The 23,457-nt window shown below is 56.9% G+C and overlaps 1 protein-coding gene across 6 annotated transcripts; it reads right to left on the bottom strand.

The window, feature by feature from the left end:
* Positions 1-217: 217 nt before the first annotated feature.
* TNNT2 (troponin T2, cardiac type) lies at positions 218-19,632 on the bottom strand. Of its 6 annotated transcripts, none has more exons than XM_040636441.1 (16): positions 19,405-19,632; positions 14,962-15,009; positions 13,975-13,985; positions 13,856-13,870; positions 11,391-11,417; positions 9,308-9,373; positions 8,908-8,943; positions 7,984-8,017; positions 6,794-6,854; positions 6,401-6,517; positions 5,457-5,534; positions 4,292-4,402; positions 2,944-3,053; positions 2,336-2,426; positions 802-842; positions 218-456 (listed from the first exon to the last, which is right to left on the bottom strand). In XM_040636441.1, exons 1-16 carry the CDS (start codon positions 19,515-19,517, stop codon positions 411-413), a joined length of 1,005 nt encoding a protein of 334 aa, XP_040492375.1. In that variant the 5' UTR covers positions 19,518-19,632; the 3' UTR covers positions 218-410. The 6 variants fall into 6 exon arrangements, with proteins under 6 accessions (XP_040492375.1, XP_008683331.1, XP_040492377.1 ...); XM_008685109.2 differs by having other exon boundaries at positions 11,391-11,420; XM_040636443.1 differs by having other exon boundaries at positions 14,962-15,013; positions 19,405-19,543.
* Positions 19,633-23,457: the final 3,825 nt, after the last annotated feature.

The following is a 23,457-nucleotide window of genomic DNA, read 5'->3' on the forward strand; positions in this document are numbered from 1 at the left end:
TTCTGCTGTTGTGAGGCCCAGGGCCCTGAGTAAGCCGGTGCCTTCCCGGGGCCCAGCCGCCTTCTCCCCTCCGGAAGCAGGTGGGAGGGGGTTCCTTTGAGTTTAGCAGTTACCAGGGGCCTGTGTCCCTGAGGGTCTGCTCTCGGCCCTGACTCCCTGTGAGACAGGCTCTCACTTCAGTTTCCCTCCCTCTGAAGGGGAGCTGACAGAAAAGACATGCGATGTGTGTTGGCTTTTATTATTGGCATGCGTGGGCTTGTGGGGATACAGGCACGAAGAGCAGCTCCCAGCCGGGCCAGCTCCTGGTTTCCAGACCGGAGTTTGTCTCCAGTGCCCAGGAGGGCCCCAGAAGCTGGGCACGAGCAGGACAGGGACACAGTGAGGATCTTCAGTGAAGGGGACTGCTGCCCCTACTTCCAGCGCCCAGTGACTTTGGCCTTCCCGCGGGTCTTGGAGCTGCAAAGGAAGCAGGGCCCAGTCAGAAGCGGGACCCAGGCCAGGGCAGCAGGTCTCCACAGGGAGGAGGCCGAGGGGGTGATGCCGAGGGTTGAGAGGGGCAGCCTGGAGCTGCCTCCTGAGGCAGAGTGGGGCAGCAGCCTTGGGCTGGAGGGAGTCCTCTGGAGCCCTGCACTCTATTCCCCACTGAGCAGTGAGCATGGGGGAGCCCAAGGAGGAAGCAGCGTGTGCCCTGAAGGGGAGGCGGGAGGGGTGGGAGCCAGAGCCCTCAGAGGAGCAGTGGGATGGCTGGAACACAGGGAAGGCGGAGGCAAGGCTGGGTGATGGAAGGACATAGAAACTTACACTTTCTGGTTATCATTGATTCTGTTTCGGAGAACATTGATCTGTAAGTGGGAAAGACAGGGTAACTTTGGAGCTCATTGACTCAGGTCCCAGGTGGCTGGGGGTGAGGGAGAAGCCGGCTTTGCATAGTTCTGGAAGAGGTGGGAGGACGGGGAGAAGGAGGGAAAGAGGAGGAAGGGGGAGGGGAAGGGAGAGGCAGCAATGCTGTGAGGGTCAGAAGGGTTAGGGATCCAGAGGGGCCCAGGTCCCTCACGCAGAAGCCAAGGAAAGGTTTCCTGGCCACCCCGGTGGCCTGTCACTGTGGGGTCCCAAAGCTATGGAAGGCTCAGGACAAGGGTGGCATAATGAGGCTTTCTGAGAATCTGTGCAAGGCTGGGCCTCAGGAAGCCCTCCGAACAGCCCCAGCCCAGCCCGATACCCCCCGCCCCAGGCACTCGTGCCCAGGTGCTCAAGAGGGACAGTACGGCCACGTGCCACACCCACAGTTCGCCGCCCTGTAGTTGGGCCAAATCTAAGCCAGACAGGCCAGGTGCAGAGTGAAATGTGGGACCAGAGGGAAAGAGGAGGGCCCAGCCCTGGTGAGGCCCCGAGAGTAGCTAATACCCACCGAGCACTTCGTGGGGAGGCTGCCCGGCGAGCACTTTCCCAAATATTAACCCACAGCATTATTGTGAGGCATAACTTCTACTATTACTGTTATTATTACCATTAGTACACCTGTAAGTCTCACACTAGCCCTGTGAAATAGGGCCCACTGGTATCCTTGTCATTTAGCTGGGAAACGGAAACAAGGGAAAGTAAGTGACTGGCCCAGGGTCACACAGCCGGTAAGGGGCAGAGCTAGCAGCAGAACCCAGGCAGTGAGGCTCCAAAGTCCACGCTCACTGCCACTGCACAAAATTGTCTCTCTGCAGCCACGGGGGCCTGAGCTGCGCTCAGAGGAGGGGCCCGTCGCACGGGAGGCACAGGAAAGCAGGCCCCGAAAGGGAAGCTGGGCTCCTAGAGGCAGAAGGCCTCTGGGGAAGCGTGAGGGACCGATGCTGGCTGAGCCGACTCTTGCCTGCTGTCTGTACACCTGGGACCCTCCAGGCTGGGAGTCTGATGCTCAGCCGGCTGTGCCCACACGGGGCCTCGGGGTACGCAGGGAGAGGTGAGGCAGCTACGTCTCTGGTGGGGCCTCCTCTCCCCCGGAGGCCTCGCTCTGTGCCTCCTGCTTCTCCCATCTGGCTCAGTGCGTCTGAGCCGCTGCCTCAAGGCCTTCAGGGACAGAAGGGAGGGAGACCCCCAGGGCTGGAACCCCAGAAACGGGTCTTTGCTCAGCCCCAGCCAGTGAACCATCCGACCTCTCCAGCAAGCTGTAGCCCAGTGGTGGACATGGAGCGTTGTCAGAGACAAGACACCCGGGCAGGTGTGTGAGCTGGCGGGGTGATGGGTGGCAGGGACCGGGGAAAGGGGCCTGAGGGCAGCCGCAATGTAGGACCTGATCACACCAGGAGGAGCATGGGATGGGGGAGGGGAGCAGGAGCAGGCTCACTTCGTATTTCTGCTGCTTAAACTTCTCCTGCAGGTCGAACTTCTCTGCCTCCAGGTTGTAGATGCTCTGCCACAGCTCCTTGGCCTTCTCCCTGCACCGGCCAGCGTGGGGATGGGGGAGGGGGAGGGAACAATAAGGAAGGGCCTCCAGCTGCCTGTACCTCAAATCTGACCCAGCCCCCAGAGGCCCCAGCCCTCCTTTCCACCTCCAGGCCTGCTAAGGGGACCCCCAGCCCGCCTAGCTCAGCATGGGGCCAGATGGCAGTGCCCAGTGCTTAGAAACAGATATCAGGGGCCGCTAGGGCGGAGTTCCGGGGGAAGAGGGAAAAGCCCTTCTAGCACTCCCCCTTCCCACCCCTTGGGTGCAGGCGGGTAAGGAGAAGCTCAGAGGGGTGAGGTGCCTGCTCAGTTCTCTTTCCCTATTCCCTGGAGGCAAAGCACAGAGATGGCTTGACCAGCTCTGCCTAACTCCGCTCCCACCAAAAGAGACTTTGGGAAAAAATATGTGGTGTGGCAGCGCCTCCTGGTGGTGCATGGTGAGAATGTTCCCTTTGCCCCTCTGCCCTCCCGCGCAGATGTATGCAATGCCCTGAGCACCCCAGCCCCCACCTCAGCTGATCCTCATTCAGGTGGTCGATGGCCAGCACCTTCCTCCTCTCAGCCAGAATCTTCTTCTTCTTCTCCCGCTCTGTCTGCCTCTTCCCACTTTTCCGCTCCGTCTGGAAGGAGTGACAAGCAGGGGAGTTAGCTAGAGAATACCCCTCCTCTCCCCTAACCCTCCCAAAACCCAATAGGGAGTAAGGCAAGGCCTGCAGAAGGATCAGGTCCTTGTCCTCTTCTTCCTGAGACACCCACACCATCAACTGCCTGGATTTCCCAAAGAAACTGAGGCAGGGGCCAGGAGGGCCATTTCAGTCCTTTATTCCTTTGCCTTTCCAAATTCTTCCCTTTCCCGGCTCCCTCCTCCCACGAACCCACTCTCCACACTCCACCCCTCCAGCCAGGCACCCTCCCCTCCCAGGGAACCCCCAAAACCATGAGGAGGAAGAGGGTTAGAGGTTTTTGTACCCACCTGGGCCTGCAGAGCCAGGACACCATGAGAGAAAGACCCAGAGAGAAAGAACGAGACCCGGACAGAGACACAGAGAGAGAGCAGAGCACAGGGCCGAAGGCAAAGGCAGAGAGGGGAGAAGCAGAAGGTGATTCAGACGCTCATTGTAGGCAACCTTGTTTATTAGGACAGGAGTCTGGGGGTGAAGCAAGGACTGTTTTGAGAGCAGGGCCACGCCAAAAGTCTGGCTGGAGTGGTCACTGTGGGGACGGAAGCAGGCAGGCTGGTCTGCTTCTGAGCTGGGGACTTTAGAAATCTAAGAAAATGTTCTGATCTCTCCACTGCATAGAGAAAATCAATTTTATGTTTCCTCTCCTCCCCTGAGAATGGAGTACCTAGCAGGAGTAGGGCACAAAAATTAGGAGCTGAGGGAGTCTGCAGGAATAAAACATCTCACAGCTGCGTAGGACAGATGCTGGCCGCGTTAGCCCACCTGAGTTTGGAGCAGGCCGGGCAGACAACATTAAACCAATTTTACAGATGGGCTAATAGGCTCTGAGGTTGCCCGAGACCACACAGCTGTAAGATCCGGGTCTCCCACCAGAGCTCTGATTCTAGGCACAGGGCCCTTCCAGATGTACCATCCACCTTGGGGGGCTCCGGGCATCGCTGACATGGGGGGTTGGGGGGCCTCTGCCTGGAGCCCCCACCCCAGGGGGCCCCTCTTGGGGAAAGCCACAGTCAGGCAGAGAGCCAGCTCGGAGGGAGGTGGGCAAGAGGCAGCTTCTGTCTCTCACACACAGGTAGGAATTTCTTCCTGGGATCCGACTTGAAGTCTGTGGACACCCCACTCCTCCCCATACACCAGGATGCCCTGAAGACCCCAGCTGCTGCTCCCTGACCTACCTTCTGGATGTAGCCCCCAAAGTGCATCATGTTGGACAAAGCCTTCTTCTTCCGGGCCTCATCCTCGGCCTTCCTCCTGTTCTCCTCCTCCTCTCGTCGGGCCCTCTCCTCCTGGTTTCCGGGAGGGGAGGAAGAGAGCAAATCAGGGGTGGGGACACGAACCCCTGACACTGGGCCGAAGTCTGTAGTCTTTAAGGGTCCACTGAGTGGAGCTTTCTCTCCACCAGGCAAGAAGCCCCCTGAGGGGACCCCCCCACCCCCGGCACAGGGCCTGGCACCGGGAGCTGTGAGCACTTCTGTGGATGAATGAGGGAAGAATGATTCCCAAGGGTGGATCCCTTCATCCCCTCTGGCAGGGAGCCCCCTGAGGAGGCCTGCTGTTCTGGAAGGACCTCCAGCAGCAACACAGGAAGAGGGCCATGGGGCCTTCCGTGCCCCGGGAGCCAGCGCAAGGGCAGGGTGGGGGGCTGGAGGGGACCCACTTGTCTTATGATGGAAGTTTGCACCTTTCAGCCCTTCCACCCATTTCGGACACCCTCACCCCCTGTCTCTGGCAACCACCAGTCTGTTCTCTGCATCTCCGAGCTTGGTGTTTTGGGTTTGGTTTGTTTCAGATTCCACGTGTAAGTGAAATCGTACGATATTTGTCCTTCACCGTCTGACTTATTTCACTTAGCGTCATACCCTCAAGGTCCGTCCACCCATGTTCTCACAAATGGCAAGATTTCCTTCTTTTTTCATGGCTGAGTAATCATATTCCAGTGTGTGTGTGTGTGTGTGTGTGTGTGTGTGTGTGTGTGTGTGGGCATTTTCTTTATCCGTTCCTCCATCGACGGACACATGGCTTGCTTCCATGCCTTTGCCACTGTAAATAAGGCTACACTGAACGGGGACAGATATCTTTCCAAATTCGTGGTTTCATCTTCGGGTAAATACCCAGACGTGGAATTGCTGGATGGAGGGTCTTATCAAATAGTAAGTTCAGGCGGACCCAGACATTTCTGTCTTGTTTACTGTGTATCATCAGAATCCAAACAATGCCCAGCGCTCTCCAAGGGCTCGTGGACTGAATCAGTGTGTATGAAGAGAGAGGGGCCGGGGGGCCTGGAAGGAGCTGGAAGCACAGTGGGGGCGTTCTGCGGGCCTTGGACTAGGGGTCACTCACAGCCAGGCGAGTCTGACGCTCCTTCTCCCGCTCATTCCGGATGCGCTGCTGCTCGGCCCGCTCGGCCCGCCGCTTCTCCTGTGGGGAGAGAGGCCAAGCCTGCCCAGGGCGTGCCCAGGGAGGGGGTGTCATCAGAGGTGCCGGGAGCAACCAGGGAAAGCAGTGGCAAGAGAAGCCACAGGGAATGTTCCCCTCCGAGTCTCAGGGCAGCGCAGGCCCTGCCCGCAAGGGCTTCTGCTCTCAGCCAGCTCCGTGGACCGGATAGAGACGGCCACTCGACAGGTGGGCCAGCTAAATACAGACAGGCCGCGGCGGGCGTGTGCAGGGGACCTGCACTGAACAGCACTCATCATGGGGTTGTCCTCAACGATGTGAAAAATGTCAGGCAGGTTTCTCCCGTCTGCCCAGAGGGCAACAGCCCTGGCCCCACGCTGGCCCCGGCCCGGCAGCTGCTCCGCGGTCACCGACAGATGGCCAAACCCTCGGCGGCCAGCCGGAGCGGCGCAGCCCTGGGCCGATGCGCAGCCAGTGTGGTGGGGAGAGAAACAAAGCAACAAAATAACCCCCCTCTCTCCAGCAGAGGCCACATCATCCTCCCTGCATTAATAGGGCAAGCTGTGTCCAGTGAGGGAGGCCGGGGCAGAGGTGGGACAACAGACATCTGACTGGTCACCCCACAGCCAGAGCCCAGGGCGCCCAGGGACAATCAGCAGCTTCGGCTGCCAAGGACCATCCAGTCTGATGGTGCGGGCAGGCGGGGCTGAGAAGCCACAGTGCAGGGCCTCCGGAGCGGCTCCTGGCCCCGGGGATCCTGAGGGAGAGCCCACTTCCCTCAGGGCCAGGGGCTCCAGGGAAGGCTGCCTGGAGGAGGCGGGGCCTCACATAGAGGGTGGAGGACAGAGCGCGGCCTCTGGGGGCATCTCCATGGCAGACTGGACACCCACAATCCTGTCTTTGAGGGAGATGAGCTCCTCCTCCTCCTTCTTCCTGTTCTCAAAGTGAGCCTCGATCAGCGTCTGGAGCTCGTTCAGGTCCTTCTCCATGCGCTTCCGGTGGATGTCCTGCGAACGCACAGCAGGCTCAGTGGCCACCCCCACGGTCCAGAGGAGAGTGGATATGCAGGTGGCACCCTCCGCAAAGCAGAAGGGACAGGCGGGCTGGGGGCCCGGCCAGGGAAGGGGCCACAGTGGCCTGAACCCAGGATGATGCCCAGCCAGGCCTGTGCCGAACGCTATCCCACTGCCACGTCACCCCACCCCCGCCGGCCCCCCCAGGTCCCCTCCGGGCCTGAGCAACCACTACCAGCCCGGGCCCACTCTCCCCGCAGGCGCACTCACATCAAAGTCTACTCTCTCCCCATCGGGGATCTTGGGGGGCACCAAGTTGGGCATGAATGGTCTGTTGGAGAAAGAGGAGGGAATCCGTGAACCCAGGGGACTGTGGGTGCCCAGGGTAGGCAGGGCCCTTCTCCTTCCTGCAGGAGCACGGCCGCAACAGTGAAAGCTGTCGAGGACAGCAGCCTCACACGCGGGGCCGCCAGGCTCTTTCACACGTGCCCTCTGGCTTCATTCTGCCCCTACACCCACAACATAGGGACCACCCATCTCGTCGAAGACACCTGAGGCTCAGAGGTAGTGACGTGCTCAAAACCACACAGCTAGGAAGTGGAGAAGCTACAACACGTGTGGCTGACCCCGCAGAATCTTCCATGAGCCCTGGAGTCCTGTGGTTTGGTCCCCACCCCAACGCATGCTTGCTGTGTGACACCAGGTCCAGTGGGCTCTGGTCCTCAGTTTCCCCATTTGCCCTCAGGTCTGGGTAGGGCTGAAATGAGATACTGTGATGTCCATCAAGGGCCTGCAAAGGGAAAGGCACTGGACAAAGGAGCAGAGCTGGGATTGTCTCCGGGGCTGGTTTCAGGAGGTCCCGTGGAAACAGGGAGAAGCCCACCAGTGTGGGCGGAGACGCCATCTGCTGACAGGTTGAGCATTAGCCAAGAGGGATTCTCGCTGCCCCCCAACCCCCGCTACCCCCCCAGCCCCAATACCCACAGCTTCCATGTGCTCTCACATGCGGGGGCACTAAGCCACCCTGCCCCGCCCCTCTGTGACACTGTGAAGCCACCAAGGCTTGCACAGCGTCATTGCTCAGCTCTCCCAGATTTTCTTCCCTCTTCCCTCGGGTCCCAATTCAGCTACAGAGGAAGGTGTTCCAGCCGTGCTGTGGGATAGGAGAGGGTATCTGTCCAGGGCCTTAACCAGTCCACCCCTTCCCTCTGGATGAATACAGTGCTGTCCATGACAGGATATGCAATTGGTAATGGAGTGTGGGGTGCACTTGAGCCCCCGCTCTCCCTCAAGCCGGCTCTTGTACAGTGCACAACCTATACAACCGTACATGGTGGCCTGTGTCTGCCGCACCCCCCAGCGCATGCCTACTGTGCCATACGGCACTCCGTCCTGCCCTAATCATCCCTCCTCACTGGCACTCTACTCTCAGGGCTTCACCACAGGTGTGTCCCACTCACCTGGGCTTTGGTTTGGACTCCTCCACTGGGCCATCTGGAGAAGGGAGAAGCACATAGCCACAGGGTCAGGAGGCCCCAGATGTGGTCCCAGCTCTGCCCCTGATGAGCTGGGTACACACATGGCCCTCCATTTCCTCACCTGTACAGTGCATTCCTTCCAGCCCCCGGGGATTCCTGGTTCCAGGAGCATCACGAAGATGCTCCCATAGCAGCTCCCAGGGGACATCTCAGGGCACAGCTGGGCCCTCACAGGAAGCACACACTCCCAGAGAGAAACTTCCAAGCCAATTCTCATTCACCAGTTCTGGCAAGGCAGCTTTGCTTCCCAGTGAGGTGGGGTCGCATGGCACTGTCCCAGGGGATTCTGGCCCCAGAGTCCCCTCCCAGGTCTCTGCCTCCTTGGTTGCTCCCTGGACTTCCTGGCCTCCAGGGGGAAGCTGATGGGCATGATGCCAAGACCCAGCTGGCTGTCCCTCCCCTCCAGAGATGTGACTGGGACCACTGAACCCTTTCCAAAGCCTGCCACACGACAAGGACCACTGCAGCGACCCACCACATGGCCCATCTATGTCTTGGGATTTCATCATATAGACACCAAACTTTACAAGTGATTTTGCCTGAGTTCCAGGAGTCTTGTATGTGTAGGTCACGTGACTTCTGGGGGCCCTACTCAAATCGGGGACTGGACTTTGGTCCCCTCTCCCACAGGGCACCACCCAGGCAACTTCTCTGGAATGCAGGGCACAGAGGTTTGGAGCCCAACACCCAAAACCTGCATGGTCACCAACTTCTGTCTTACCCTCCCCTGAGCCCCTCCTTGCCCACCTCCCTGGAGGGAGCCTGGTGGGCAGTCTCCCCCAAAGCTGCTTGTATGGGTTCCCTTGACACCCCAACACGTTTCTCCTGATGTCCCACAGTCCTTACCTTCGGCTTCTTTAGCGTCCCCTTCTTGTCCATCTCCTAAACAACATGAGAAATCACTGAGGTTGTTGTTCTAGGCTCAAGTCCCCCTGCCAAGAGGCTTCCCCACACACAGGTCCTAACCAAAGAGCACCCCGCCGGCTCCCGCGGTCAGGGAGTGTCTATTCACACACCTGCCCCTGGGCGCAAGGCTCTGCCTGACACGAAAGCAGCACACAGTCAAGGTCATTGACCGGACCGTTGGCATCTGGATCCCAGCCCAGAAAGGACGTGCTGCTGCACAGGCTGGAACTCGGTTCCAGGTGGATTTTCTAGCACCATAGGAGTGCCTCTGGGGGCTCCCGCCATGCCCCAAAGCACCGTGACAAAGCGCCTCGCACCCTCACCCCGGACAGAGCCTTACCTTCTGCGTTGGTCTCTTCCGTCTCAGCCTCACCTTCAGCCTCTTCTGCGGCTGCCTCGTCCTGCTCTGGAGAAGTGAGCCAGACACAGTGAACACCCAAGGCCCCTACTTAGGCTAGCAGGCAGAACCCAGATCAGAGAAGGCTGGGGACGGAGGTTAGCAACATCCAGGATCCGGATGAATTTGGGGGTCACCGATATGAATAACAAGGGGCTGCTGAGTTCTGGGTTTAAACCAGAAGTTGGCAAACTCTGGCCCAAGGGCCAAATCTGGCCCCCAGATTGTTTCCGTAAATAAAGTCTTATTGGAACACAGCCACATCCAGTCATGTATATACTGCCTACGGCTGTCTTTGCCACAGCACAGCCAAGTTCAGTAGTTGCAACAGGTAGTGTGTGGCCCGCAAAGGCTAAAATATTTACTATCCGCTCCTTTACGGAAAATGTTTGCCGACCCTGGTCAACCATGACAGAAGGGCACGATCAGGCTTGTGAAGAGTCCTTTTGGTCTAAACTTGCCTCTCCTGGAGTTTGGGAGTTGGAAGTGGGCCTTTCTGAGCATGGAGACCTGTGCTCTACCAGAAAGCCACTGGAAGGCCTGGAAGTCTAGGGTAGCATCGTGTTAGGGTGTGGTAGGTGCTGCGGGTACCAGCAGAGAAGGGCTTGCGGGCCTGGCAAGGCTCATTGCGGAGGGTGGGAAGGCCTGGTGGCTAGCTGTTTCCGCCTGACTTAGCACCTTTCCCCAGCAGCCTCCCTGGCAATAGGACTCCACCCCATTCCCCAACCTTCCTCCCCGAACGTTCCCCCCAGGGATCTCACACCATAGGACGTATCCTGCTTAAGGTGCGGTGTTGGGGAACCCCTGCCCTGAACTCAGTATCTCTAGGGACCCTTCATCCGTATCTAAAGGAAACCAGAATGGCAAGACTATGGGTGGGCGGATGAGATGCCCCCCGTGTAGACATCTGTACTGTCCAGAGAGTTGATAGGATTTTTCTATTTTCATCCCCTTGCTTGGCAGGATATGGTCCCCACCCAAGTCAGGCACTTGGAGCAGACAGATAAGACAGGGTGACGCCAGGCACGGGGCTCTGCCTGTACGAGGTGCTAGGGAACGCTCACTGACGGCTGGGCTGACCTGCGGTGGCCTCCTGGCAGAGGGAGAAGAAAAAGCCTCAGAGCGGGAGAGAGAGGGGCCATGGTGAAAGAAACACCGGCCACCAATCACTCTGCCTGATGCTCTCTGTCCTAGTTTCCTAGGTCTGGGCCTGGGGATGTCTCTTCTTTGATCCCCACAGGATCCTTACCTCCAAGAAGATCCTTCCAGAAGGGGTGAGAGTAGAAAGCTGGCCAGCAAGAGTATGGCCAGCTTTGGGGTCCTCTTCAGGCCATCTTGCTAACCCCTCCCCCCACGCCATCTAATGTTTCGGTTCTCTGTAGAATACCCCCCACCCTGATCCAGTGGTCAGGCAACACGCTCACCGAGACGCTCCCAGCCTCCCCAGACCACCCACCGCGTCTTGAGACATCACTATGAGAAAGCTCTTACTAAACTTCAGCCCAAATCTGTCCCCCTTGGCCTAACCCTTTCCCCAGGGCCCGGGAACAAGTCCAGGCCCCCACCACCCCACAGCTGTGCACATTTGAAGGCTGACGTCACGTCCTTTCTGCTAGGGCTATTTCCAGTTCCCCCAGCTGCTCTTCAGATAACTTTGTCCCCTGGCCCCTCACGCCCTGGCCACCCTGCCTGGGTGCTGTCCAGCTCAGAGGGAGGGCCCAGTATGGGCAGCGGGGGCAGAGAAAGGCCACTCATTCCAAACATTAGTCCCCCTCTGTAGCCACATTCAGAGCAGCTGGGGAACAAGCCAGCCTGGGTCCTTCCCACCACCGAGCCCAGGAGAAAGATCAGGAACCAGGGAAAGGAGCTGGTGGTCTGGCCCCTCTGAGGCTGGGAGGAAGTGACTGATCCACTCCACACCTGTGCCCCCCTCCCCCCGACTCTGCCACAGAACAGGGCCTGGCTACCGCAGCCAGGCTCAGGACAGCAGGGAGCAGAAAGCACAGGAAAGTAAAAGCTGTACTACCGTCTTCGTCCTCTCTCCAGTCCTCCTCTTCTGGGGGTCAGGGAGTGGCCGCAGCGAAGGGGAGAAGCGAGACAGGTTAGTCTGGGAGCAGAAGGACAGGGACGGGAGCAGGGGGACAGCACATGGTTCTGAGCATGGGCTTTGGAGTTGAACTCCGGTCCTAATACCTGATTCACCACTTCTAGCAACTTGGGCGATTCACTTATCAGCAGCTTCCCACGTGCCTTGTCCGTAAAATGGAAATAATCATCCTCACTTCTCCGTCTATGTAGGGATGAAATGATCGACCATGCGCACAGCACCTAGCAGTTACCTGGCCCATGGGAGTCATTCAGTAAATGGGACCTGGCCGTTTCCTGCTCTGCCTCTAGACACAAAGGCAGAGGCCCCAAAGAGCAGAGTGGGAACAATTCACTGCCATCAAACTTCTCCCATGTTCCTACCCTGCGTGAGCCTCTCCAATATCCCACAAAACATCTCCAGTTTCCAGGAGTCACAGTTCTGAAAGCCCCACTGGGGTGCCTGGCACAGGACAGGTGTGCCTGGTCTGGTTGAAGGAGCCCCTGTCTAAGGAAGGCACAGCATTGTCGCACTGAGGGAACAGACCAGCACGCCGGTATGCAAACATCTGCCCAAAGGAAGAGCTTACAGCAATTGGTCCTCCTTCTCTGCTGGAAGAAGAGACACGGCCTTGTCCATTCTGTAGGCTTAGTGGCCATGCCTTTCAACCTCGCTCTTTCTTGGTCATTTATCGCCGGGGACTTAGCTATGTGGGAGGCAGGTGGAGTCCATTCATTGCAAGCAAGGCAGATGCTACGTGGAGCTCAGTCCACCAGCACAGCAGAGAATTATTTTGTTAATTCACAGCCAAATCCTACTGTGTGTTGCAGGCAGATTAGTCCCAAATCCAAAGGTCTGTATCTCAAATACCGCCCCCAGAAACTCACCAGCTGGCAAGTCCTCCAAAGCAAAGGAAAAGCCACTGTACCGAGATTTAGGCAGGGAACACAGCAAAAAGTGGAGCCAGCTAGATTTTTGATTCAAAAAATATTTCAAATAGCTTCTGACGTATTTGGTGTTCCTTGAAAAATAAAGTGACTCCGTGGCCCCTCTCAGTTTCCCCCGTGAGTTTCTCCTGTGTCTACTCCTTGGCCAGGCACCCTGGAAGAGCTCTAAATGTGTGAGAGGCTCCTCGTTTTCCTTGGAAGGTTTCGGGAAGAAGGCACTTCCTACGGAAGCCCCTGGCTCTCTCCCTAGACCTTCCGGAAGCCCCTTCTCCTGATGTCCACACGCCGTGTGCCGAAATGTGACTTCGGAGAATTTGCTGAGCCTCTAAGGGTCAGGATGCAACCCACCTGGGGAGCAGAAGCCTGAGGGGACTGAGGGCTATTCTGGGCCACTTGGGGCGCTGGGCAGGGACTAGAGTGAGGCCTCAATCACTTCCATGTGTCAAGCACTCAGGAAGAGACAAAGGTTAGGGTGTTCTTTCATGGGGATATGAGGCATAAGGCTGAGGAAAGAACTGTGAGAACAGACCAGAGTAGGAATGGGTCTATGGGTCAAAACGGACTTTCCAGAAGATAATGATGTCTTCATGCTTATCTCAAATGTTCCAGCGGGACGCCTGGCTGGAGCAGTCGGTTAAGCGTCCAACTCTAGGTTTCGGCTCAGGTCACGATCTCAAGGACATGGTCTCAGGGTCATGATCTCAGGAATCAAGCCCAGCGTCAGGCTCCACGTTCAGTGGGGAATCTGCTTGTCCCTCCCCCTCTACCTCTCCCCCTCCCCACTCGTGCGCTCTCGCTCTCTCTCTCAAATACATAACTAAAATCTTTTTTTAAATGTTTCAGATAACTGAATGCTTCCATAATCTCATTTGAAAAATTATCAAGTTGAATGTGTTTAGAGGTGATAATGGTGTTATGAGTTATGTTTTTCTTTAAATAGTGCTCATCTTTTAGCAATATCTATTGAACTACTTAAGCACGCGATGATACGATGTCTGGGGAGATTCGGGATGTCTGCTCTAGAATGACTGAGGGCAGATGAAGAATAGATGAGAAAAGATTGGCCATAGTTGAGGATTTTAGAAGCCAGATGCTGGGCGCTTGGGGAAGCAGGGGTGGGGGGGTGTATGTAATTCTATTTTTGCTACTTGCACATGCATTTAAAACTTTCCATGGTAAAAAAAAAAATAGAGAAAAAAATAAAAAATAATTAATTGGAAAAAGTGGTGATTCTGTGTGAGCAAAATGACAGACAGTGGGAACAGGTTTAAGCCTTTTGCTGAAGACCTGAGCAACCAAGGCCAGGACTGATTCCCATTTAGAAGCCGTGGTTGTCGGAGGAACTTGGCTCAGCTGGGAGTGGGGGGCAGGGACAGACAACCCGTGTTCCCAGGGCTCCCGGATACTGGATTCCCGGGGTCTCTCTCTTCTGGCCCTCCCTCTGCCCGAGCTCCGTACCTTCCACAGCTTCTTCTGCTCAGGCGAGAAGAGCACGGCCGCAAGAGAGGAGACAAGAGGTGAGTCAGTTTCCACCCGGGCTGCCCTTCGTCCAAACGAGTACACAAGCGTGTGCTTACCTTCCTGCTCCCTGCCGTGCAAAAGGAGACGTTGTCAGTGGCACACCACACACACACACACACACACACACACTCACACCACACACACACACTGGTCTTTCCTGAAGGTAAGTCTGTTCTTTATTTCCCTCATTGCCTCATGGAGCTCACCCTCCTTGGCCCACCTACAAAGCACCCCTATCGGGCCCAGTCTTCTCATCCAGGGTCCCCAAACCTCTGCTTGGTCTCTCCAGCATCTGCCCGCTTAACCACTCTCTCCCTGCGCTGAGCTTTGCCAGACTAGACCCTAGAACACCTTTCCCTCACCCTTCTCTCCCTATCCAAATCCTGCGCAGGTAAGCCTGACTACCCCAGCCCCCACGGCTCTCCCCCTCCTTAGAGCCCCTGCACTACCCACAGCCCACCTTCCAAGCCCAGCCCCTCTTGGCTGATTACTTCCAACATTTGACATCTTGACAGCCCATAGGAGAGCAAATCCCACGAGGGCAGGAGCTCTGTATCCTGATACCTCTGAGTCCTCCCTGGTGAGCATCACCGTCCAGGAGATCATCGTTAGATTGGCTGCCAGTGTCCCACCCCCAGGCTGTCCCCAGGCGGGGCGGTGGACAGGGCACTTTGGAAGGAGCACGGTTCTCAGACAAGTGCTACCACTGAGCTCTGATTTGGCTTTTATGGAGCACAATCAGCTCTGTGGCTTCGGGACAGTCACTGAACGTTTTCAGGAGACACAGCTTCTAAGCTCTACCTCCTGGTGTCGTAGCCAGGTGGGACCGCAGCTGAGCCTGGGAGCTGAGCCTCTTTATTTCCAAAAGTCTCCCAGCCTGTGGCCAGCCCAGGATCCGCAGCCCAGAGGCACAGAAGCACAGGTCAGATCCCCAAAACGGACACAGCTGCTCCCCTCCCCCCCACAGCAGGCTCCTGGGCCAGGTGAGAGGGGCGGGGTGGGAAGGGGGCCAGCACCCCAGACAGGCTGCTCCAGATACTCACTCCTCGTACTCTTCCGCCACCTCTTCCATGTCAGACATGGTCTCTGTTCTCCCTCCAGAAAGAGAAAAACTGTCAATATGGGCAGAAGGGGAAGCCCGTCCTCATGGGCCCCAGGCTGCCACCCTCTGAGAGGCCTTGGGGGTGGGGGGGCGGGTGGGGAAGCTAGCCCGCCCCTCATCAGCCCTGTGACCTGCAGTGAGGAGCCTGCTTCCTCCTCTGTCAGGGGTGAGGGGGGGATAGTAAGCCCCCCATCACCATAAGAGCAACCAGCCGATGTCCATTTCACTCCTTGCCCCTCAACCAGCCAACCGTTTGGAATGTCCCTGTTCTGGTGCAAATCATTGTAACTCTGAAAACAATGTTTCCATAGCTTCTCAGCCTTTCCAGCCCACAACCTTGCCAGGCATTCAGGGCAGCAAAGCTATGCACTGCCTCTCCATGGGGTCTGCTCGTCACCGCACAAAGTTCCCCCGGGGGGGGTGGTTAAAGAGACTGCGGCACAGCCATCATGTGGACTACGTCTCGGCAAAGGAAAGGAATAAACCAGCGAAACACGGGACACCTTGGGTGAATCTCCACGGAGGAGGAAAAGGCTGAGTCACATGATTTCATTTATTTAGCATTCTTGAAATGGCAAAATGATAGAAATGGAGAATAGATCGGTGCTCGTTGAGGGTTGTGCGTGGGGTGGAAGGGGAGGGGAGGTGGTGTGGTGGTAAAAGGCACACAGGAGGGGCACCTGGCTGCCTCACTCGACGGAGCAGGCAACTCTTGAGCTTGGGATCGTGAGTTCAAGCCGCCCCGTGGGTATAGAGAACACTTGGAAATTTTTTTAAAGCACACAGTATGTTTGTGGTTTTAGAACAGTCTGGTGTCTTGAGTGTGCTCAGGAACACGTGAGCCTACACAGGTTAAAGCCCCATAGACTGTCACACACGCCTGGTCCAAGTAGGGCTGGGGAAGTCTGCGTAAGATTATGGCTTGTAGCGATGTCCGTATCCTGGCTGTGATCTGTACCACAGCTGTGCACACGTACCATGGCAGGGGCCTGGGCAAAGTGTCCATGGGACCTATCTCATTTCCTAGGATTGCACAGTAAACTACCTCTGATCAGTACAAATTCCAATTAAAGAATGTTTGCCCAGGGAACTCGTTTTGAGATACTCCCTTCACTGCCATAGGAAAGGACAATTCTAATCCTCTTCCATCAGCTTGCTGAGCGTGTTTGAGCAAGTCTGTTTAATACCTCTGAACCGTGGAGATACAGCAAACACATCCCGGCTGCTCAGGGATCTTTATGAGGAGTAAGTGGACATTAAGGAAAGTGGAAAGCACTAGGCAGTGTTGGATTCTATTGTATTTCCATGCAGTTACAGGCAGAGGCCACAGGGAGAGGTGGGACACACCTCTGTGTGAATCCTGCCTCCATCTCACATTTGCCTGTGACCTTGGAAAGGTCACTTAACCTCCCTCCATCTCAGTTCCCTCTTCTGTGAAATGGCCCCTCCTTTGGGGTGGCTGTGAGGCTCAGAGCTAATAAAGGATCTGGCCCAGAGCAGACCTCTGATTAATACCTATTATAACCCAACCCTCCCAGGTCCACAGCAGTGCATGGCGCCCCCCACAGCTCGGCATATGAAAGCTGTCTATCTGCCTGAGCGAGGAAAAGGATAAGGTGATGTGAGGGCGGGATCGCAGTGAGGCCGGAGTGGCATCAGAACAATGGACGCAGCCACCTCAGAGGGGCCTCTCCTGTGCCCCTGCCTGCTGTCCCACCAGCACCCAGCACGGCAGCCACCAACTTCAGACTCAAGCCACAGGGGACAGGGGCACAGAGAGAGCACCGCTTACCACCCTCTCCACCTCTCCCTGCACATCCTACTGGAGTGGCGCCCCAGGCAGCCACCTGAGGGCATCCAGGGACCGTCCCTGCTCGGGTGGGGTGGGATGATGTCTGCTGCAAGGCAGCCGCTTCAGGCTGAGGGACTCTGAAGGAGCCTCTGCTCGCGACTGCCCCTCTGAGTGGAGAACGCCCCCAGACCCAGCACCCACAGCCGCCTCACGCTGGCTGCCCATCTGAACCTGCCCCCGAGATGTCCGGTCCTGCTGGGCTCAGGACAAGCAGGGATGCAGCTGGGCAGGGCCCTCCCCAGCTCCCTCTGCCAGAGTAGGGTAGGGGCAGTGAGGGAGGGTTTACACAGAGCTTTGGACAGAAACTTGGAGCCACGGTTTGGCTCCCCTGGGATGGGGTGGGTGGGAAGAGATGGTAGGCGTGTACGGTGTCATGCTGGAGGATGGAGCATCATTCTGCTGAAGAAAGACCCCAACTCCAGAGCATCTCCAAATGGGTCTTCGGATGAGAGTGGCCAAAGAGAATAGCCCCCTATCCCCAGATATGCGCTACCCCAAGGCCCAGGGCAGTAGCCAGGACTAGAACCCTGGGAGGAGTCTGTCACCTCAGGGAGGACCGAGAAGTTTCTCGGGGGAGCTACGCATGCCAGCGTGGGGCATGTGACTTCCAGCTTTCTCGCCTCTCCTGCCCTGCTCTCCCACCGGCTCAGAGTCACAGGGCATGGCTCAGGGGCTCAGAGGAAGAAAGAGCGGCTTGGAGCCCTCTCCCTGCTCCCAGGAGCACCATCCAGCTCCTAAAAATAGTGAGGATGGAGATCAGGGAAGGGCTTGAATTCGCCCAAGAGGACGCAGCCAAGCCAACTGCCCAAAGGCGAGACAGATGAAGGGGCAGGGGACAGGCTGAGGCTGTGGCTCTGGAAAGAGACCCGGGCAGGACCCTGGCAGGGCGAGGCATGAGAATGTCCAAAGCAGCTGCGTCCTCACACCCAGAACCTCACCTGCTTCCACAGACTGCTTTCTAGCCAAACTCCCTCACAGCCAAGAGATCAGGGTCACCTTCCTTGCGGAGTAAGTCAAAAACAATACAAGGCAGAAAGAACACTGGCCGTAGGGTCAAAATCTGGATATACGGGCCCCTGGCTGGCTCAGTCCATAGACTAGGAGACTCTTGATCTCAGGGTGGTGAGTTCAAGCCCCGCATTAGGCATAGAGATTATTAAAAAAAAAAAAAAAAAGATCTGGGTTTAAAACCCAGTTTTTGCTGTGTGACCTTAGCTAAGTCATTTAATCTCTCTAGGCTTCAATTAGCTTATCCATAAAATAGATGAGCTTCAAGTTCTCGTCTTGCAGAAACAAGTCTTTGAATCTCTGAGGAATGCAGGCCCTGTCCCTCAGCCCTTGTCCCCAGCAACCAGCTGGACTCCTCCCAAGCCTGCAGCTGTCAGCCCACCAGCAAAGCTAGGGGACAGGCTTGAGGGGGGCCAGTGGGTAACCCAAGCCTCTCAGATTCCTCTTCTGCTGGGAGAGGAGGACCTGCCCTGGGAGACTCGGGTCAGAGGAGGAATTCTGGAGGTCAGGTGGCTTCCCAAATGCACAGGGCCTGGAATGTGCTTTGAAATTCCTTACACTCCAGGCAACGGCTTCCCTAGATATTTGCTCCGCCTGCCCAGGAGAAGCTGAAAATCAAGGGAATATGACCTTCTCTGCCACTCCAGGACACAGAGCAAGGTCTGTCCCTCCAGGGCATGTCAGGATGGGGTGGAGGAAGGGTCACACTCCAGATACCCTGGGGGCAGGAGCCGCTGGACTCTAACCCCTGAAGCTGGGCTCACAGCCCATGAAAGGACCTTGCCGTGGGGTCTCTCCCCCAGCTGCCCCCCAAATGCTGCTTGGCAGTGCTTTCTCTCTGGGGAGGGGGGTGGCGCTGGCTCAGGAAATCAGACAAACGTCTCGTGTCTGCTCGCGGAGCTGCTCCAGCAGTCCCTGCCTGCCTCTGCACGTGTGCTCTTTCTCCATGCTTCCAAGACAGTCGCTGAATTGCTGAAGATGAGAATTTGGCCACCAGGACTCTTGTGACTGATAGGACTGCAGTCTTGCTCTGCTCTGAATCCAGAAGGACCTGCCTAGAAAGGTTCAGGGGGCCCTGGGCCTGGAGGTGAGGGGTGGGACCAAGCGATCTGGCAGAGGAGACCCTGTTGGTTAGAGCTTCATTGTCTTTAGAGCAGGCAGAGGCCTGGCAATTATCTCGTCCATTCTACAGATGAGGACATTGACCCCCAGGGAGAGAAAGGTACTCACCCAAGACCTTCCGGCTACACAGTACCTTTGGTGGCAGATCTGGGACTCAAATCCAAGGCTCTGATTTCTAACAGAGGGCTGCTGCCGCCCTACAGCACTAGTCTTGGAATCCCATCTCTGCAACACCGCCTCTAAAGTGCATCCCTCTTCTCGGAGGGAACGTGGACCACTAGCAACTCGGACATCCACGCAGCGTGGACGGACGCAGGCAGACTCTGGATAAAGGCGCCAGGCTGCGAGACATCTTCCCTCTCCTCTCCGCTCTCCCCATCTCAGGCCGGGCCCGAGTCTTACCTCCAACCAGGAGCTGCCCACAGGTCCCGAGGTATCTGTTCAGCCTCAGCAGGCACTGGGTGAGGGCAGGGGATGGAGAGGGCTTTAAGCGGGCCTGTGGGCTGGGGCCTCATAAGCCAAGCCCTGCGGTGGGAGGGATGTGCAGCAGGAGACGCAGCGGGGGTGCGGGGGGTGTTGGCTGCTATTTTGGCAGGTGCCAGGGACAGGGCTAAAGGAACATGCACCCCACGCCATATAAGCCCATGTGGTTGTCCAGCTGCTCAGATAAGCTATTTAAAACCAGAACAGATATGCAGGGAACAGAGGAGGGAGCAGGCATGTAACATAAACCAGCTGTCCCTCTTAAGAATCCTGATAAAGCAGATGCCAGAGGCCCAGGCCTGGGAAGGCAGGCTGGGAGCAGGGTTGGCGGGCAGATGGCAGCCTCAGAGACACTCCGTGAGTCTCTGGGCCAGGGGTCCAGTGGGCAGAGAGAAGGGCTCATCTGCAGCTACACTGAAAATGCTGCGGTAGGGAAAGATGTCTTCCAGGCTACCGGCTGCTTCTACTGCGCTGAGTGGCCTTGCGGGCAGGCTGGGCAGGCCTCAGTAAGGACATCTGCAAAGTGGGTCTTCTCCATGCCCCCCAAAGCCAAGTCACTGGGAAGGAACGAAAACTGCTTCAGCAGGTCAGATACAAGGTAGAACTTCCAGTCAAGAATGATGGTTCTCGGGGCGCCTGGGTGGCTCAGTCGGTGAAGCGTCTGCCTTCGGCTCAGGTCATGATCCTGAGGTCTTGGGACGGAGCCCTCATCGGGCTCCCTGCTCAGCGGGGAGTCTGCTTCTCCCTCTCCTTCTGCCCTCCCACCCACCTGCTCCTACTCATTTGCTCTATCGTGTACTCTCCTCAAATAAATAAAACCTTTAAAAAAATTTAAAAAAAAAGAATGATAGTTCTCCTCAGACAGATAGCTGGGTTGTTTGAGGGGGCCATGAGGACCGCTGAAGTTCATTCCCCCAGGGCTTGAAGATGAAGGAATACAGGACCAAGATTGTAAGATGCATAGGCCAGGGCCCAGGGATTTTGTGGTTGGCTTGCATGTCTGTGTCCACAGCCCCTAGCACAGTGCCCAGGACATCCTGGGGCTCAATACAGGATGGAAATGGAAGGGGAAAGCAAGTCCAAGCTGACTCACCCCTTCAATGTCTCTGAGTCTTCAAGGCCTCTCCCCTACCTCTGAAGAAGGAACACCCCTCCTCTGGGCCAGGCCCTTTCCTCCCGTATGCCCCTGGGCTCCAAACCACCCCCGGCCCTTCCAGATCTTGCCCATCAGTGTTGCGCACTCTTGTCTGTTTCTCCATGGGTAAAGAAAGCCAGTCTCCCCCTTTCCTGGCCTCCTCCTCCGTGTAGCCATGCCTCCCAGTCCTGGACTCTCCTCTCAGCCCTGCTGCCCTGGGAGCTACTCTGCTGTGAGCACAGCCACCATTCTGGAGAGAATGGGGGATTTCCACTTGCTGCTGCCCAACTCTGCTCTCATACTCTTGCCCCATCAACTCAGCTGCCACTGGTCCCCAGTGGCCTCGGACCCCAATGGCCTGATTCCCTACCTCCAGGCTTATCCCCACCTTGGGGTCCTCCACACCGCCGGCAGATCCGTGGCAGTGTGAGCTGAGGCCACGTGCCTGCCAGTCAGCGTTCTGGCGGAGCAGGGGAGCAGGACCACAGGCCAGCAGAGAAGAGACAGAGAGGGGCAGGAGGAGGGGGCAGACTGACAGAGGAACGGGGAACAACCAGGCTGTCCCTAAGAGACGGAGGAAAAGCATTATGGTCCCGCTCTCCTGTCTATCCCAACGGGGCCCAGCCTTGCTTTGTGTCCTGGCCTGGAATCTCCTGGAATTTAGGGATTGCTTGTCTTAGACCTTCCCTTCCCTTGAGCCACTTTCAGTGGGTTACTGTTCCTCGTAAGCCCAACAATCCTTCAAACAGGCCATAATTTGTTTGCACAGATGCTTGAAGACACCTGAGCACCTAAGTCACCACAGAGCCCCCCAGAAAAAATCTAGTACGTTCTTGGTGCCCGTGGACGAACCATGTGAGGCTCTTACTGTTCTACAGCAGGGATTTAATTCAGAGAAGCGGGGGGCACGCAGGTAGTGAGAAAGTCAGGCCACTTTCCAGCACCCACACCTTGACACGGCAGGGCTGTTCCCATCCCGTCGCGGGTGCCCGGTCCTTGCAAACAGATAGCGTTGCCTCCTAGAGCTAATGGTAGAAGGGAAGAGGAAACAGAGATGGTGCTTACCCAGAGTTCTACTGGAAGAAACATACACTGCAACACTGCTTGCCACTTTAAGGACCCACAAGAGAGCAGGGCATGTGTGGGGTCCCAAGGACACTAGGGCAGGAGATTAGACAGTGCAAGGAGTGGTAGGTATACAGGCAGGGGGACCCGCTCTGTCTCCAGAGGGCGCTCAATGTCACCTCCTCCAAGAGCCCTCCCCTGCCCACTTAGCCACCCGGGCACCAGCATGCCGCACTCTGTCCTCACACCTGTCCCCAGCTGAAATCATCTTGTGCGTGTAATTGTCTCCTTGTCCGGTGGCTGTCCCCCTGCCAGGAATGAGGTCAGGCCTTCTTTGGGGGGAGGGTAGGCATGAATGCAAAGGACAGGGAGTCACGGGGTCATGTCCCCCAACACTCTATCCCGCAGCCTGTCCTTGATTGTCACCCAGGGAGCGTGTGCAGGCACGAAGGGTTTCAAGCCCATGAGGAAGCAGCCGCCAGGACTCCCCAGACACCCAGGCCCAAGCCAGCCCCCTCAGACCCCACCCAGACCTCCACTCTGGAGGAGGGTTTCTGGGAGCCTCTCCCAAGAAAGGTCTATGTGAGGACAGACCATTCACCTGCCAGGGGACTTTCCAAAGGTTAGAACATGAGCATCCAAAAACCCTAGGTCCTTGTTTGAACCCTGAGTTCCCAGCAGGTCCTGTGAGTCTCCGGGCAATGCTCATCACACCCCTCCCCCGCCCCTGGTTTTGTCCTCAAGTTCTGGAGGTGGAGCTCCTGCAAAAGCTCCAGCCCTTTGGGAATCAGTGGGGTATGGGGCAGATCCTCCAGGTCCCACTCCCCCTAGCTCAGTGCAGGCACGGGACCAGCCACGGGAGACCCACCAGCTGCAGAGGGGGGAGCCTGGGGTCACTGGGAGGTCTGCACAGATGGGGCCCTGAGGCCCTTCTGTCCCCCTGGACCAAAGGATCCAAGACAGGAGCCCTCACTCACAATCACAGAGGCTGGGACAAGGCTGCTAGTGCCCGGCTGGCTGCGTCGGCGCCCACGAGCTTGGGGAACTAAGGCCTGGTGACGCCCTTAAGGGCTGTGTTCTGAGAAACCCTGGGGTTTTCCGGGTACGCCTGGGGACAGGGGACAAAATGGAAGCAGGCAGGGCTCTGCATGTATCCCGCACCCCCTCCCCAGCTGGTTCTGGGTCAAATCAGAGCAGTCAGTGAGAAAGAAAAGTTCTAATCAAGTTCAAAGGGCGAAAAGATAGATAGATAGATAGATAGATAGATAGATAGATAGATAGATAGATGATAGATAGATATGTGTGTGTATAGAGCTTATATGTGTAGACATGTGTGTAATATATAAACATGTGTGTGATATACACACATATACATGTGTGTACACACACATACATATATACTTTTTTTTTTAATTACAGGATTAAGGGGTCTGACAGAGCACCAGACTGACTGAGTTTGGTTTGTCCTAGATTCTCAGAAAGCTCAGCATTCTCCAAGCTCACAGGGACCACGACATTGGGGGAGGGGAGGACGGGCTGCTGGGAGACCTTGCTGGGGATGCATGGAGGCAGGCGTGGCACTGTACGTGGCGGTTCCACCCCCACCCCACCCCCCCGCCAAGTCACTATGCTAGGACAGGGGGGCAGCCCACGTCAATGTGAGAAAGAGGGGCTGCAAGGAAAACGACACCTGACGCCCCCCCCATCCAGTCACAACAACCTGCTCACACACGGCAGGGACCCCGCTCAAAAGCAAATCCTCCAGAAAGGAA

Source organism: Ursus maritimus, unplaced genomic scaffold (genome assembly GCF_017311325.1).
Source record: "Ursus maritimus isolate PB19 unplaced genomic scaffold, ASM1731132v1 scaffold_2, whole genome shotgun sequence".
Classification (NCBI taxonomy): Eukaryota; Metazoa; Chordata; class Mammalia; order Carnivora; family Ursidae; genus Ursus; species Ursus maritimus.

Coding starts and splice junctions, on each gene's coding strand:
- TNNT2 (XM_008685109.2), bottom strand. CDS start 19,517: ATGAGGCCCCAGCCCACAGGCCCGCTTAAAGCCCTCTCCATCCCCTGC. Junction 8,018..8,907: donor GGACGCTAAAGAAGCCGAAG/GTAAGGACTGTG, acceptor TCCCTTCTCCAG/ATGGCCCAGTGGAGGAGTCC. Junction 3,054..4,291: donor TTGGGGGCTACATCCAGAAG/GTAGGTCAGGGA, acceptor CACTCCTTCCAG/ACGGAGCGGAAAAGTGGGAA.